We start from the raw sequence: 18252 nt of genomic DNA on the forward strand, positions 1-18252 counted from the left end.
GACCTCTGTAGGACCATCTGTGGAGGCAGCTGCCTGGAGAGGAGCTCAGGTGTGAGCCCTCAGCAGCCGCCACTCCTGCAGCTCGAGGGACCAGCACCTGACCTGGAGGGTGACCTGGAGGCTTTTAGACTCTCTTCTTTCCAGTGCGTGCATTTCATACCACTGATATTCATTAGTTAATTGGGCGGTTTAACTCTTTTCTTTACGTACTGCTTTTTTCTTTTTTCCTCTGCTAGTTCTCTTTGCTGCTGAGAGAGGTGTTTTAAAACCTCCAACTCTTGATTGTAGAATCGTCTGGGTTTTTTTTTTTCCTTCTAGTTCTATCAATTTTTTGCTTAATAGATTCAGGCTATGTTATTCAAATATAGGATTGTTGTGCCTTGTTGAATTGTACCTTTCATTTTTATAAGATATTCCTCCTTTTAATAATGCTTTTTGTCTTTAAAAGCTACTTTGTCTAATCTAAATAGAGTTACACCAGCTTTCTTTTTGGCCATTGTCAAGTAGTATTTTTCATTCTTCTAATAAATCTTTTTGTGTTCTACTGTATATGACATACCTTACAAACAATTCACAATTTGTGAGTATCTGGTCTGATCAGTTTTGTCTTATAATTGGAACTAATAGTTCATTCATTTACATTTAAATGCCATTACTGAAATATTTGGATTTAAGCCTATCATTTTATTATTTATTTTCTACTTTCCAGCTGGTCTTTGTTGCTCTTTTGCCTTCTTTCTTGCCTGCTTTGTCAATCATTCCATCGTTGTTGTTGCTGTTTCACCCCTGCCCCATTACCTTGCTAATTATACTCTTTCAGTGCTGTATTGAAAAATGCCAGGGAGATTTCCATGCATCTTTGACCTCTTAGAGTCAGCATTAAATTAGGACTTTTATCACTTCATGGGCAGTGCATTGCTTCTTTTTATAGATACCAGTTTTCTGGTGAAATTCTCTGTATTTTCAACTAATTTACAGAGCATATTAATCATTATTTTAAGGTTTGTTTCTGATGATTCTAAAATCTGTTTCACTTTTGGGACTGTTTCTGTTATCCACTCCCCACCCCCTTTTTTTTTTAGGTTGTATGTCTGGTTTCTTGGCCAGCCTGGTGATTTTTATTGCACAGCAGATACCGTGTATGAAAACTCATAGAGGCCCTGAATGGTGTCACCTTCTCCAGAGAGGATTTGGTTTTCTCCTGGAAGGCGGTCACCTTTCACCGTGATCCATGGAGGTTGGTCTGTCCCGGGTCTTGACTGCTGCCTGGGGTGCTCACCTAGACCTCTGCCCCAGAGCACTCTGAAAACTCCAGCTTTGTCACCCCAGCACCTCGATTCTGCCAAAATCTCTTGTTTTGCTTCTTAAGCTGTCAGCAGCTGCTTTCTCTTTGGTTTTTTGGATTATTTGTGATGCTAGACTTACTGGCTGCCTTCCCTCAATTTTGTACTTGTTCATGTTGAGTTGTTGCAATCCATAGAATTTTTGATCGTGATTCTTGCGGTCTGTGATGCACAGGCTATGTTTTATTGTTTATAACTTTTATTAATTTGTGGGCTTTTTAGTGGGAGAGGGTTGTATTTGCATTCATTGTGGTGAGGAGGGAACCGCAGAAGTGTAAAGTAAATTAGTGAGTCCCCCCAGAATTAACTCCGTAGGGTGTATCTGATCTAGTGTCGTTAGGATAGCCACAAAATAGTTCAGTCTTACTTTAGCTTAAATTTCATGGGCCTGTATCCTATTTTATCTCACTGATTCATTTCATACATTTGATAAACCCAGAGTATGTAGTGCAGTACGCAGTGGGAATGGCAGGCTCCAAGTTTAGCAGAGATGGTTTCACATAAAAAGGGCCAAAGAAATATCTCCTGGGTCCCAGATTTTCACTGGGCCAAAATGTGACAAACATTGCTTCAGATCAAGGGTGGGCAGACTATGGCCTGTGGCCAAATACGGCCCTGACCCACGTTCTGAATAAAGTTGTATGCGAACACAGCTGCTCCCTCCTCTGTACGTGTTCCAGGGCGGCTTTGCCATTAGGGTCGGCTGGCTGCAGCAGACACTGTATGGGCTGTGAAGCTGGAAATGTTTGCTCTGTGACCCTTTGCCAAATGAGTTGGCTGATCCCTGCTTTAGATTGTCAAACTTCAGTGACTCAATTCTTTTATAGAATCCATCATTAATATGCTAAGAAATTGGCCACTGCTTAAGAAAAAGGCTCTTCTCTATCTTTTCGTGCCTGCTGTTCCTCCTTGATGTTTAGAATTGCTTTTTCTGCTCCAGTCTTGCCTCTCTCTGGAACCTCACCCTGTTGATCATCTGCTGGGAGAAGGCAGGTGACAGAGGCGGGTGGGGTTTCTGCCCCAGGGACGTGCAGACCTTGAGGAAGCAGCAGGGCTGGGAGGTGCACCTTCCCTCTCAGGAGCCACAACAGGGGACACTTGAAGGTCATGTTTAAGCTTTGTTTCACAATGTAGCAGATACTGAAACTGGTGTGAGGCACAGACTGGTTCAGTCATCAGAATTGGGGAGCCTTTTGTTCAGCAGGGCTTTTAATGACCTGTGTGGCCGTCACAGAGAGCACTGTAGTTTAGATTTAGCACCGAGCTAAAATGTCACATCTGAGGACACTTGATTACAGTCGTTCCTCTGAGGGCATCTAGTCTGCTGACTCTTTTTGGCTGAACGTAAAAAGTCAGAGGTACTTTAGCCACGTCTCTTTCCAGAACAGAAATAACTCAGATGTGGCCACGGCAGCACTGGAGCTCCACATTTGTTACACCGGCTTAGGGGCTGGGTGTTTGCAGGCATCAGTCATCATGTTCAAGTTTTAGTGCCGTTGTAGGCGTTGTCAGGAATATGAACAAATGTGGCCCAGCCTTTGTTCACACGGAGGGCTGGCTGGGCGCCCTTGTCACTTGGCGTCCCCTGCCAACCACGGGGAAAGGTGCTGAAATCCAGCGTGGAAACTCAGTGCTTGAGAAGGTTTTATTTTTGGGCTGGAAGCAGATGACTCTCGCACCTGTGGAGCGCTGCGTGCACAGCCTCACAGGCAGGCGGAGCGCCCCCACTCGCTCTCCTCCCCTGTCCCGGTGCCGTGTCACCAGGACAGTCTCACCGGGAGTTGAAGTGGCTCGGGGGCCCAAGGGGAGCCACGGCCTCCCTGATCTCCCTCTTATCTAATGTGACTCTCGTGTCAGGGAGGAGGAGGGTTAAGGAAAAGAATAGAAATAAAAATTTGTTGGGAAACAATCTTCCTGTCACTTCTGTTTTTAAGCTAGAATCAACACATTTGAATTACAAATTCTTTTAGAAGAAAATAATATATTTAATATGAAGTTTTCATGAATTCTCACATGGCATTTATAACCATTTCTCTCTCCACCATTAATTTCCCAAGTCTGTTTAGAATCTCAGTGATTGTAATTATTGTGTAAAATTGAAGGGAGTTGAAATAGATGACACCTCACACCCGCATGGATGCTGAAACGCCCGAGCCCTCTCTGGAGCGTCAGGTGATGACAGTTCACGTTTGCCCAGGGCCACGCCTCTCAAGCCTGGTCCCTGAAACCGTCTTCCTGGAGCATCAATTACACTTGTGGATTATTTTGGGGGAAAATGTTTTGTATAATGAAGAGGAGAACAAAAACTTCTCATCTTTTAACAGAAACCATTGACTTGGGGTGAATTTCTCCCTGACGTGGCTTGAGGCCAGTTCCCCCAGGTCCCAGGGCTGGGCCCCTCCTCCGGCTCCTGGAAGAGTTTGAGAAGCAGCGTGTTACACACACGTCAGAACTCAGTTCCTTTCCTCTCTGGGGGGAGCAAGAATATCTCTCTGCGGGGACCTTCCATCTCTGCCAAAGGAAAGGATGATTCGGTGTTGAGTTGGCCACTCTTAACGGCCTTTGAAGGCTGAAAGCCCTGTTCAGGGAATGGAGACCGTGGGGGAGAAGAGAGGACCATCGCGCTTCTGAGAGCTCTTCATCATCAGGACAGTCCTGCGGCAGAAATAATGGAAGAATGACAGCCCCCTCCCCCCTACTGCCCCCATGCCCAAAACAGGGCTGCTGGTGACGAGAGCTCAGAAGAAGTGGCGTTCGTTTTATCCGCAGCCTGGACAGTGCCCGAGGTTGACTCACTGGGCTTCCTTTGGTTTCCCTCCTTCCTTCCTTTTCTTCCTTCCTGTTTTCTTTTATAGATCCTTTCTTTTTCAAAGATCCTTTTCAGGAAAGTAGCGGTGTTTGTACCTTGATGACACAGTAGAGAGCTCTGAAGGGGAGAGCATGTCTTAACACTTGCTTGTTGCTGTGCTGAGACCTTACTTGGCATGTGTCTGAACTGGCAGATAGTAAGATGCTTGATGGTTCTTCAAGTTCAATAGCTTAGCTCTATATATTTGTTATTTTAAAAATCAAACTCAGAGGGCTTCCCTGGTGGTGCAGTAGTTGGGAATCCGCCTGCCAATGCAGGAGATGCGGGTTCGAGCCCTGGTCCAGGAGGATCCCACATGCCGCGGAGCAGCTAAGCCCCAGAGCCACAACTACTGAGCCTGCAATCTAGAGCCCGTGAGCCACAACTGCTGAGGCCCGCGTGCCTAGAGCCCGTGCGCCACAACAAGAGAAGCCACCGCAATGAGAAGCCCGCAACGAAGAGTAGCCCCTGGTTGCCGCAACTAGAGAAAGCCAGCGTGCAGCAACGAAGACCCAACGCGGCCAAAAATAAATAAATAATAAATAAATAAATAAATAAAAATCAAACTCGGATATTTCATTTATATATATTGTCTGAAATAACTTCCAAACATGGTAATTTAGGGAGTAAATCAGATTACATACGGATTTGAAGCTAATGGATAATCTTGTTTTAAACCAGGAGCGGGGGAGGTATTCAGAAGAGATTTCCGTGTTGCTGAGAGATGTTTGTGTTCCTTCTAATTTCCCTTTTTAAAAAAAATAACACATAATAATAACATGCTAACAACAGAAATCCATCAGAGAGAGTCTGGAGCTCCTGCTGCGGCTGCCCCTCCCCGACTCCTCCTCCTTCCAGGTCACCAGTCAGTGTCCTGGAGTAAAAACCCCACTGCTTGTTTCTTGTTTCTGATGTTGAGTGTGAGCTGCTTCTTTTGTCTTCTCTGCCTGCCTCTGAAGCAGCGCTGTTAGTGGGCCCAGCACAGCGGCAGATTTGGTGGCCAGAGTGCTTGTCACCACAGCTGCAGTGATGCTCCTGGACATAAGGGCGAAGCGGGAAATAGACTGCCCCGCTTCCTTATTAAGTTCTAATGCTGTGTAGCTTGCAAACCGAGTTGTGCACCATCATCATATGTGTACCTTTTTCTGTATTTATTCTTTTGTACCCTGTTTTTAGATTTCACATATAAGGGATATCCTATGATATTTCTCTTTCTCTGTCTTACTTCACCCAGCATGACCATCTCTAGGTCCATCCATGTTGCTGCAAATGGCATTATTTTGTTCTTTTTTATGGGTGAGTAATATTCCATCGTGTGTGTGTGTGTGTGTGTGTGTGTGTATACACCACATCTTCTTTATTTATTCCTCTGTCGACGGACATTTAGATCGCTTCCGTGTCTTGGCTGTTGTAAATAGTGCTGCTGTGAACATAGGGGTGCTTGTGTCTTTTCGAATTATGGTTTTCTCCAGATATATCCCAGCAACTATACGCCAATAAAATGGATAACCTAGAAGAAATGGTATGTATTTATTCTTTAATGGAGAGATGCCGGTCCCACTCCAGACCTGTTCAGTCAGAATCAGGGGGCAGGAATCTGGGCGGGGAGCCCAAGCAGCTAAACAACAACAACAAGAACAACTCTGCAGGTGACCTGGTAGCCAACCAGGGTCGCAAACTACTGATTCATAGGCTGCACTCAAGATTAATTTTGTTCAGAATGATGTATTAGAAAATACCTCTTGCTTTGGTTTAAAAAACTATTTGCTGTGGAAGAAACATATTAATGCATAATTAAGAAATGAGGGAAATATATTTACTCACAGCCTACATTGCACACTTTTTGACTTCCTCATGTGTATCCTTGGTCTTGGATTTGAGTTAATCCTTTCCCCTACTGAATGGTGGTATGCGAAGTCTGTTTCTTATTAAGTTTGCTGAACTAGGGAAAGAGTAACAGCAAGTAAAAAGATAAGTAAAAAGACGGCTCACTGGAGCATTTCTTTTCCTTAAGAGACATTAAAAATATTTTTTTTAATGTTAAGAATATGAAACACCGAAGTTTCTAGGAAGAAGAAACTTTATTCTTTCAGGTTTGATATATTTATTCAGAGGGTGATTCAACTACAGAATGAAGCATTTTTAGCATTATGAAATCCAATGTTTGAAAATCTTTTTCCTTGCAGTTCTATTACTAATTTATAATCCTGAAGAAATTGTTTCATCTAAAGTTGTTCATGCATTCAGGTCTTTTGCATGATGTCTGATGTGATCGGTAATAAAGGTTGCAATGTAGTAGTAGCTATGATCACAATCCTCTAAAATAATATTTTATAATGGGTTTAGGGGAAAAAAGGAGGGAGGGAAGAGAGTAAACATTTGAGGACTTAGTAAGGGACATGTATTATCATCTTATTTACAAGAATAGAATTTTGAATTTGCTAACAACAAATCGAAACTTATCCTAGATAATACTTTTAAAGACGTCCACTTTTTGGCATTTTTGAGTTCTAACAGCATGACCTACTGGCTTTTGCAGTTGAAGGTTAAAAACGTAACTTTAGTATCAGAATTAAATAATAAGGCAGAGTCAAAATATTAGGTCACAAACAATTTGTATTAATTAAATTCATTGGGAAGTGAGTTATAGTAAAGCCACAACACTGATTTCAGTAACTCAGTGGATATGGGAAGTGATTTGTTTCCTGACGTGTGCTCATTTAGTTTTTGGGTCGTTGGTCCCTTGATTAATCTAAGGATTCTGTTTAACGTGCTACAAGCTTTTGCATCTAAGATGCTTATACATGGATATATATATTAAGGAGGAAGATAAGATTGAACCAGCAGGTGTCAGCAAGAACCATAATAAAAACATCAGTCCTGATTATCTCAACCTTTGTTTTGTTACTTTTGAGTGATGCTTTAACATAAAACAACATTAAAGTGATTCTTCAGTAGACACTTATCTGCCTTGTAATGTAGAACCCTTCTTTCAGATGTTTTAGAGAACATGTCTGAAGTATAACAACAGCTTTAAAAAGATTTAGTTCAAAGAAAAAATTTAGTTGTTTGCCAAATGCTGTGAACTTTTCTTCATTTCACTCTCTTGAAAAAATTCACCATAAATTATTCCATATCAAAAAAGTTTATATTTAACAGTTTAAATATTTCTCTGGCTATCTGTGTTCTACTTTTTTCAGTACACCACTCCTATTGACTAGTCAACAACCATATACATTTTATAGGAATAGGAATTCATAAACAACTGTCCTCATACTGGGTTTAATTGTTCAATGAAAATACAGCATTTACATTCTCTCAGCATCCAATTACTTATCTTATTTTAGACCAATTCTAAGTTATTGAATTGTCAGGGGACGGTAATGTCTACATTTCCACAAAATTAAATGGTTCAATACATTTCTCAATTTGCCATAATTTTTATTAGAAATTCTATCTCTTATTTCCTTCTTCCTCACATGATGACTTGACAAAAATACAAATACAAAAGGCAAACATGATACCATCTTTTGTGATGATTTTATTAGAGTAAACAAAAGAAGAATAAGTAAGGAGAACCTCACTGAGACCACAAGGAGGTGTGTGGGAAGCAGGATGATTTCAGGTACTTTTCGTTTTCTTATTATCATACCAAATAAAGACCTTCTATTTTACAAGCATCCTTATTAAAATCTAACGTTACCTGAGCAATCCCATTCCTAGATACTTACCCATGTGAAGTGAAAACTTACATGTGAACCTGTATGCAGATATTTATAGTGGCTTTATTTGTAATTGTCCCAAACAGGAAAACAGTGCAAATGTATGTTAATTGGCGAGTGGATAAACAAGCAGTGATACTTCCATTATGGGCTCATGGAACTGTTCTAATTTTGATTCTGGTGGTAGTTCCAAGACTAAATTTGTCAAAATGTATGGAAATTGAACAGGAAAATAGCAAGTTTCCTGTATATAAATTATACCATAATAAACAGAAGTGCTAAAATAAATTTTGGACAAGATCAGTAGACTAGAAGAATAAAGATAAGGCTAATTTGTGCTTTCCTTTTTCCACACATTGTAATGGGAACCTTAACATGCTTTATCTCCATTTAACCTTCTATTTATATATTGGTTTTCATGTATTCAATTCTAGATTTATTTTTAACTCTACAATCACTTTTATCTATTGGTTCATGCCAATAATCCTTACTTAAATGTCTGCCATTGCCTTTATGATTCCTTCCTGCATCTTCCACCTTCTGTCTGAGAGCATTTTCATTCTGTCTTTTCTCTCTGCTGATTTTTGTTCATGTGCTCTTATTTGCTAGAGTGCCTAGTTATTTTTTATTATGCATTGGAGATTATATGTGTAGAATTGTTTGTAGCAGTAATTTGAAACCTAAGAGATTCTCTTTCTCCAGAGTGTATTTTCATGTGTTTCTGCCAGGTGCCTGGGGGTTTTAGCTATCAGAGATGACCTCAATCCAGTTTCAGGATTTCAGATGATTTAGTATTGTGAAGGTGTGTTTACCAGGGTTAAGGCTTTCAAGGTCCCAACCCAAATTGTGAGGCTGTTTGCCACAGCCCCTTGTTGAGCTGTGGACTACACTTTCTCTAGTCCCAAGAGGCTGGAAGTGCTGTACAGCCTCTTGGCATCATAACTGCCCCTCCACAGGCAGTACAAAAAATGCCCAGATATTAGACCCACTTCTCCTTGGTTTCCTTCATCCCTCAGGCACTGGTCCTTTAGTTCTTTCCTATTTCCACAGCTCCATGATGCATTCAAGCAGATTGAAAAATATTTCTTTTGTGTAACTAATTGCCCTCAGAGGGGAGGGTTGGTCTGAATTATCTTTTTGCTATTATGGAAGCTACGTTTGCCTGTACTGTTTTTAATACCCATATGTGTATATAAATGTGCTTTTCTTAAAGATAATTTTATTCTATTAGGCAACTTCCTGTTTTTGATTTAAAATATAATGAATTCATGTTAGAATCATAGATGGCTATATATTTGCTATATGTTTAACTCTGTGCCAGCCACCAGGGGGATGCAGTGATGTATAAAACAGATAATTTCCTACCCTTACTTGGCTGATATTTTGGCAAGATAGTTAGCTTAAACAAATCACGACACAATTATCTAATTGTTAGTGATAAGAACAGTATACTTTGAGTACATATAACATGGAAATTTGTCTCCAAATCTTGCTTTTTTCACTTCACATTATACTGGGTACATCTTTAAATGTCATTACAATTTTTAATAAACATTTGGTCAGTCTAGGGTTCTATTTTATATGTTTACTGTAATTTATTTAGACATTTTCATATTGTTGGACCATTATGTTGTTCCTAGTTTTCCTTTATGATAAATGCTTTTTAATAAACATTCTTGTATGTAATCCAAAATTCACTTGCAGATTTATTTCTTTAGGATAGAGTTGTGGGATTGAGAGTCCTGAGTAAAAGTGTATGAATGATTATTAATGTTTATTGCCGTATTGCTTTCTAGAAAGGTTATTACACGTATGTAAGCATTATGTATAATTTTTAAATATGTGTCATTTTGAAAGGTTATCAGGTGTATACTATTTCATTGTTGCTTAAATTTGTATTCTTTATCAGTGATATTCAACATTTTTTATATTTATTTCTAATGTACATTTATTTGTGCCTATAACTATTAACAAAAATAAGACAGAACATTCTGCTTTATGAATGAAACTGTAGCGCTAGATTTAAACTAGAATTAGATATTCTACTGCTTCTTTTCCAGTGCTATAATTTTATTATTTTATACTTGGATTGCCATTTTTAACTTTTTCCTTTGTTGAGAATACTTTTAAAAAGTTTCTGTAATGAGTAGCAGGAAGTAGCTTCCGGAGTCTTTAATAATATAGAAAAGTATGTGTTAGATAAGGAACGATATGGTTGATCATTGTTTATCTGAAATCTCTTGAGATTGGTATGTACATAGTTCAATATTTAGGATTTAGTACTGTGTCAAAACTGATTGTTGAGAAACTGGATAGAATGATGAAGTTACCAAAATATATGTTTGGAAACAGAAAGAGAAAGATTTTTAATGAATAGAATCTATACATACCCATTGTTAGTTGAATTGCATTTACTTTAAGCTTTAAGTTAGAAGTTTAATTGAAAGATTGCAAGATTGACTGACCTTTAAGTCTTTATTGTTAAGTAATTTTTGTTGCAGAATGAAGGAAATATTTTTCTTTGGCTAAGCATTCTTTAATATTGACTATAATTAAAATTTTTTTATTTAATGTCTAGTTATAACTTTTTTGACCAAAATCATGATCACAAATAAAATGCACAAAATGATTTTCTTATAAATATCAATGCATATTTGTCTCATCTTTTTTATTCTGTCATATGTTTAGTACTGTACTTTATAATTGACCAAAAAATCAGGTTAGTGTTTTGAAATGTATGATTTTAAGGCAGTTTCTGTAAGAAATAATTAATTCATTGAGGATGTCTATAGACACAGAATAAAGCTATAGAGAATAAAGCTATATAGACACAGAATAAAGACAGAGAAAGACGAATACTGTAGGTTTTCACTTGTATGTGGAATCTAAAAAAGAAAACAAATGAACCAATATAACAAAGCAGAAACAGACTCACAAACACAGAAAACAAACTAATAGTTAACCAGAGGGGAGAGGGGTGGGAGAGGGGGAGACAGGTAAAGGGAATTAAGAGGTACAAACTACTAGGTAAAAAATAAGTAAGTTACAAGGATATAATGTACAGCAGAGGGACTGTAGTCAATATTTTATAATAACTTTGTATGGGGTATATTCTATAAAAATATCAAATTACTGTGTTGTATGCCCGAAACTAATATAATACTGTAAGTCAATTATACTTCCATTTTAAAAAAGAGAACTGTTTTCAAACACATTGAAGAGCTTTAGCTAATAAAAATAATCGATATGAGAATTACAGGACAGTGTATTGAATTCCCCTTTCCTAAAGATTCTACTTGGCAAAATTTGGCTGTTATGAACTTTTTATATATGGCCTTTCTCCTAATAACTCACAGTTAGGTTTTTCTGTATCATTTTCACCCTGTACCCTGCTCTTCCTAACACCCACCATATTCTGGTTTCTTCTCTATCAGTCTAGTTTGGATGGTGCTACTACCGTGCCCCGTGTCCTCCAAGCTAATGATGACTTTTGGAGTTGCCTTTAACTTGCTAATCAGTCAGAAGTCGTACACGTCTAAACACAAGCCACTGTAAAATCTGTCCTCTATTCCTGATTTTCCATTCATTCAGCAGATGTTTATTGGGTGCCCGTTATGTGCCAGGTTCTTGCTGGGGGAGTACAGCAGGGAACAAAATGATAAGGTCCTGCCTTTATGTTACCTGCCTTATAGCAGAGGAGATAAACAATAAACAAGTTAAAAAATGAACAAGATAATTATAAATTGTTATAATTGCTCCATAGGAACGAAAGGGTGATGATATGAAAGGTCAACAGGGAGGGCTGGGTCCTACTTTGGAGAGGATTGTTAAGGTAGGGACAGCGTACAAAGGCCCTGAAGCCAGGAAAGACTTACAGGGTTTCAAGAGCAGAGGGGTTTTCGTGTTGATGGCAGGTCGTTAGTGAGAGAGACTAGGATGCCCTGACGTGGGAGAGGGAGGCAGGAGATCCTTTGCAGGGCCCTGCCGTATTTGGCAAGGAGCTGGGATTTTAGTCCAAGAGTAATGGGAGTGTCATGAAGTGACTTGTGTTTTTAAAATATTGGGGTGGCCAAAAAGTTCGTTTGGGTTTTTCCGTAAGATCGGAAATCCCACTGTGAAGAGAATGGTGGAAGAAGAGAGACCACTTCCTAGGCTACGAGAGTAATCTCTGTCAGAGATATAATGACACCTTATAGGGTTGTTTTAGTGGCAATAGAGGAGCATGGACAGATTTGAGATTTATTTTGGAAATAGAACAAATGGCACTTTCTGGTGTGTTGGAATGGGGAGCAGGGAGGTGAGGGGGAGGGAAGAATCACAGATGAATTCTAGGTTTTTGACTGGACCAGAGCTTCTGGAAGTGTGGTCTTTCGACTTCTGGGGATGGTGAGGGTTGGGGGTTGGGTGGGGTCCTTGAGGTTCATTCATGTGGTCTGCAAGAGCAAATGATTTTTATAATATTAAGACATTATTTGTAAAAGCACTGATGCCTTAGCTTGAATCAGTGCGGCAATACCAAACTACTAGTCTTTGTCTTCTCTACCCATATGGAATAGTACTAAAAAGTATGAGTTTCATTTTAAAATGTACTTGATGAAGCAGTTAAAGAGTATTATTTTTATCACATTTCAACCTTTGAGTACAAGTCCCTTAATATGTGCGATGAAATGGAAAGTAGACTTTAAGCACCATGGCAGCAAATCAAAGTTGTCTTGAGAAAAGCCTCTCTTCAGGTGTTGGAGGAGCAACCTGACAGCTACTGTTTTCATGGGACACCGTTTTCACTTGAAACAGCAACTGACATTCAGACCTAGGTGTTTTGTAGACATTTTCTTGAAAATTAAGTGCGTGTCATTTAAGGGAAAACAAGTGACATTGTTTGTTACTAATGATAAAATTCGAACTTTTAAAGTGAAAGTTGGAATTTTGGAAAAATTATATTCATCACTCTGTCCTTGGCATCTTCCTGGTATTTAAAGATTTCTGATGAGATTAGTGGTGATATTAATGAATGTGTTTTTGAATATTGTATAATGAAATGGTCAACATTTATAGAGGATCTGAGTAACCAAGGGAACTAAAATTTTCCAGATGACCAGTGCATGATGTTACAGAAATTGCATGAGTAAAAGATCTATTTAGAGGGCAAGGGAGGCCATTGGATTTTCACATTCCAGAGTACAAAAGTTCATTGGTAAGTTTTGACAGTCCACGTTGCAGTTAACCTTTATGACCCAAAAGTTTAAGAAGTTTGGGCTGGATCTACTGAGTAGATGGTGATACACATAAAGAGATAATGAAGATTAGAGAAGCTTGCCTTTTTTTTTTTTTTTTTGAAGAATGGGAGATGGAATCTTCTATTCAAGAATTGTGAAGATATCAGATGGTCATTTGGATATTGGTGTTTGTGGCTCAGAGCTCAGAACAGATGCGTGTAGTAGAGAGAAATTTCAGAGTCATCATACATGGTTAGTAATCAAAGTCATGGGACTGGATGGGTTGACTTGAGAGAATGTATTAGCATGGATAGCAAAAGGAACTTAGAAAAAATAGCTATAATGTGGGAGAAAATCCAGGAGAATATGGGGCACAGAACATTTCCAGAAAGTGAGATAGTTGTGTTGAAAGCTGGTTGAGGTGAAGTAAGAGACCTTGGTGAGGGCCCTTATCACCTCTTGTCTGGACTGTTGTAGTAGCTTGTTGACTAGTCTTGCTTGTGGTTGTGAGCCCCTCTGCTCTGTCACACAGCAAGAAAGGTTGTATTTCAAAAAATGAACTTCCCTCTCTTAGCTTCTTGAAACCCAGCATTAGCTCTCTGATACCAGCTGGATAAAGTAAATATCGTAAAAGCTTTCTCATGAGTGGACAGCTGTCTATGTTGTTAGCCTAACCTTCTGCTATTAACTCCCCCCAGCTATCTCTCACCACCTGCCAACTTTAATTTTACTTATAAGATGTTGTGCTCTGCTTTTGGGTATTTTGATGTGTCCTTTCCTTTTCCCAGGGTTCCTTTCTTCATTGCCTCGTCTAACCCTTGTGAACTTCTCTTCCTTATTGAAAACTCGATTCAGGCAGCACCTTCTTTGGGCAGCCTTTTTTAATTGAAGATTGGTTGACAAATTTGTTGAATTAGATCATAATTTTACTCACCATTGATTTTAGACTTATTAAACTCTAGCAATTATTATTTGATGTTTTTATGACAGAGATACATTTATTCATTCATTAAGTAAATATTTGCTCAGCACTCATTTTGTGCCAAACATTGACCTAAGAACTGGGGGTACAGCTGTGGATGACACAGATAGATCCCTGTATCATGGAAATTATAATCTAGAAGACTGAATGCATGTTTAACATATTTATACATTAAATGTGTTTTTATTTCATTTGTGAGGAGATTAGTGGAAAGAGATAATACATAAATATATTTGGCCTTTGGAAATATGATGATATTATATCAGTATACAAACACTGATATATTCTTATTTTGTAAAAGCATTAAGAATCCAGTGACAAATGGAACCGTATTAGATATTATGCAAAGAAAATTTTGTTGCGTTATTATTCATTGTATTACTAAGCTTATGTACAATATGAGTATTTCATACAGAGTTTTATTTCTAAGGAGAGGCTCTTTGACCTCTGTCTGGGATACTGTAGAAGTGATTTCCCTGTTATGCAGATTGTTAGATTAAATCACTTGTAAGTTTCCTTTGATTTTTATGTTTCTTTTTTGTTGTTTTACTTTGGCTTCTTTTCTTCATAATTTTATTTGCTTAGACATTGTCACACATCAGGAGGTGTGATGAAACCCACTTTGTTATAATCTAGCACAACATTTCTCATAGTGTCTTCTCAGGATTGGTCAAGCTGTGGGATATTAAAATATGTTACACAAAGAAAGCATTTTGTGCTTAAATAAGCACATAAATATAAGTGAAGTTGTTTTTTTTCACTGTGGGCCTGCTTGGGTCCTTTAGTAATATTTAGCTAATATTTACTATGACTTTCTAAGAGAGATTCATATAGCGAGTAGTATTTCACAGAGGTCTTTGACCAGGAAACCTTTTTTTTATGAAGTGTCTTGGGAAACTATCTGTGGGACACTAGATGTGAAATGTTGATTTTCATGATTTAGATTTCTTTTTTTTTTTAATTTTAAAAGTCTTTATTCTGATGTTGTCTTGCTTAAAAGGCAACAAAAAAATGAAAATTTCTTGATGTTCTGAAATGTGCAGTTTTGAGCAATAATCTGTCCTGCATTAGAACAATAGCAGTTAAGTTGTAAGATACCATTTTGGATGTGTAGTTGGCTTGTAATAGCTTTTCTTTTCCTAAGCTGGAAAAACTGTTTAATTTATACTGCCTTTTGCAAAAGTGTCCTTTTTGCTTATACACATTTTAAATAACCAATATTGCCTTAATGTGTAGCCTTAAAGCATTGTCTCTTGATTGTTTACTGATTCAGATTTCATACTAAAATGTATTCTAATTCATTACTGGGATTCTCTTTCTCCTTCCCTCTCCTCACTCCTCAAATCCAACACTATGTAAAATTGAATCCAAAAATACATAAGTAGGATTATATATCATGACTAAATGGGGTCCATCCCAGAAATGAATACTGGCTTAGCGTTCACCAAAATGAATGTTCAAAATTTAAAATAAATGAGCCACCAAAATTCAACATTTTAACAATTTAAAACATGTATAATCAGCTCAGACACAGAGGAAGAATTTGACAAAAATCTAACATCTATTCTTTATAAAATCTTTCAGCAAAGTAAGGATAGAAGGGCACTAGCTCAACCTGATAAATTAAGGGCATTTATGAAAAATGTACATCTTACATTATACTTAATGGTAAATGGCTGAATGCTTTCCTCCTCAGATAGGAATAAGAAAATGATGTCTCTGCTTCTATTCATTGTACTGGAGGTTCTAGCCATTGCAATAAGGCAAGAAACTACAAAAAGTCTACTTGAACCAATAAGAGAGTTTAGCAAGTTTGCAAGATAAAAGGTCAATATACAGAAATCAGTTGTAGTTCTGTATGCTATCAGAACATTGAAATAAAAAACACCTACCATTAACAATAGTATCAAAAAATATAATATACTTAGGAAATAACCTGACAAAACCAGGTGAAAGACCAGTATTTAAACTGAAAACCATTATTGAAAGAAATTAAACCTAAAATAAATGAGATATCCTGTATTCATGGGTCTGAAGACCCAATATTATTAAATGTCAGTTTTCTCCAAATTGATCTATAGAGTTCATGTACTTGTAATCAAAATCTCAATAGACTTTTTTTAAAAAAACAGAAACAAAAAGACTGGTTCTAAAATTTATATTAAACTCATATATGTGATTAAGCATGTAACAAGACTTTATAATAAACCTACGCCATACACTGCTAAGTATATATGTGTGTGCAGTCATTTGATATATGATGGGAATGATATAGTAGCACTCTAATGGGGTGTGGGGTAAAGGACAGTCTTTCCGGTATATGATGTGAAGTCAGTTGGATAGCCATATGGGAAAACAAACTAAATATTGACTTCACCATATGTTGTACAAAGCTTTAATTCCAGATCAGTTGCAAATTTAGATATGAAAGGCAAAGCAAGAAAGCTTGCATTGAAAGATAATGTATGAGAATTTAGAGTAGGGAACTAATTCTTAAATTATTAAGCATTTTGTACACAGAAGCATTAACCATAAAGGAAAAGATGGATCAATTAGAACATATTAAATTTATGAATTTCTGTTCATAAGTTCATTAAAAGATGCCATTGGGAAGGTTTTCTACAAGATGGTAAAAAATATTTGCAATACAAATAACCCATGTCTAGAATATTTTTATTGCTTTTTAAAAGGTATAATGAAGTGAAAATGTGTTTTAATTTCTCTGTCGATCCTATTTAAATGGACCCTAGTTTTTTAACCCACAAGATTTTAGTTATAAAATTACACTTATGAAGAACCTAGAGATACTTGGTGTTGTGTAGAATCAGTGCAGAAGTGGCTCCTGGACAGGGGTGTCGGCCGTGTTTATAGTTCAGTTCTTGAACCTTGTGCGGGACTTGGCGTATGCTTGGTCTTCAGTCTGTGTTTACTGAATTAATGGGTGGATGTTTTGTAATTACAAAAAATATATGCATAAAAGAGTAAACACCCTCATAAGAGGACAGGACTTTTAAGTTTAAACCTAAAAATCACAGTAAGCATTATAGTTGGACACGAAGAACAAAAGTGCTAACATTTTTAGAATATGAAGATGAAGTGCATTTTAGGAATGTAAAATGTTAGCCACAATTCTGGGAAGCTTACCGTGGTGATTATCTTCTCAGTCCGGGAGGGAGAGGGGAAGCTTCTTTGATCTATAAGATGTAATGGAGAAGAGAGAATTTCATCTCACAAAACGGGATTTTCTAAGCATAACATGCTACTTTTGATAAGAATTAGCTGAGATAGTGAATATTTGTGTTAGCTAAGCAGAGCTTGGATTTAGCAAATGGCAGATAAGAGTATGGAGTGTCTTAATGGACATTTTTGAAGCATTAGGTTCATCTCAAGTATGTATTGGTAATGATTGCATTATTTAAATTTCAACTTTACATTTTTACAGAGTTCTGAAGTTCCTGTTGCTTCAGACGATGGATGAGCAATCACAAGGGATGCAAGGGCCACCTGTTCCTCAGTTCCAACCGCAGGTAATTTGTTCTAATAAATGCAGCCGTAAGTGTGTGTGTGTGTGTGTGTGTGTAGACATAGATGTACATGCAGTGAGGAAGGAAGTAGTACATGAATAGTCCCTTTAGGAAATAAAGTAGCCAAAAATGCTAGTTATGAATTTCCAAGCTTCAATCAGGATTGTTTCTATTATAAAATACTGTTTTAGAATATTTACTTCTCATGTACAAATATGGAAAAAGAGGGGGGGCAGCTTTAGCTTTTAACTTGAATTGAATGACCTACAGGCTTTGGGAGCTAATGTTTGGCTCAGAGAGGAAGAGAAAAGGCAAGGCGGCGCCTGTGTGTCTAGTGCCTGTCTCTGCTCTGGCTGGTCCTGCATTGCCCACGACTGCCTTCTGTTACTGTCACTTTTCTTATTTTCTCTGAGTAGCAATGTGTTTCCCCTGTTACGTAGTTGCTCGTTTTTTTATAACATGAAATGAAGTTAAAGGAATGCTTCAGCAGAACATGTACACACACTATAGAAGTTAATTACCTTGGATGCTGTGTTCTCTGTGGATGCTTGCCCTAAAGCCCGATGTATGATGACGCGTCTAAAATAACATTCATCCCTGCCAGAGGCAGCAGTTGG

At 37.8% G+C, this 18252-nt stretch overlaps 1 protein-coding gene and 1 long non-coding RNA gene across 5 annotated transcripts in view; one reads left to right on the top strand and one right to left on the bottom strand.

The window, feature by feature from the left end:
• The window catches only part of LOC309801597, a 207989-nt gene that overhangs the window by 116755 nt on the left and 72982 nt on the right, over positions 1–18252 (bottom strand). The gene's annotated exons all lie outside the window — the stretch shown is intronic.
• NEK7 (NIMA related kinase 7) overlaps positions 1–18252 on the top strand; it is a 136264-nt gene that overhangs the window by 33758 nt on the left and 84254 nt on the right. For all 4 annotated transcript variants that reach the window (XM_082616592.1, XM_082616595.1, XM_082616594.1 and 1 more), the window contains exon 2: positions 17554–17638. In XM_082616592.1, coding sequence (XP_082472718.1) covers positions 17582–17638 — 57 coding nt within the window. In that variant the 5' untranslated portion in view covers positions 17554–17581. The remainder of the gene's footprint in view (positions 1–17553; positions 17639–18252) is intronic.

The sequence above is a fragment of the Mesoplodon mirus genome, assembly GCF_964341445.2.
Source record: "Mesoplodon mirus genome assembly, chromosome: 3".
NCBI lineage: Eukaryota > Metazoa > Chordata > Mammalia > Artiodactyla > Ziphiidae > Mesoplodon > Mesoplodon mirus.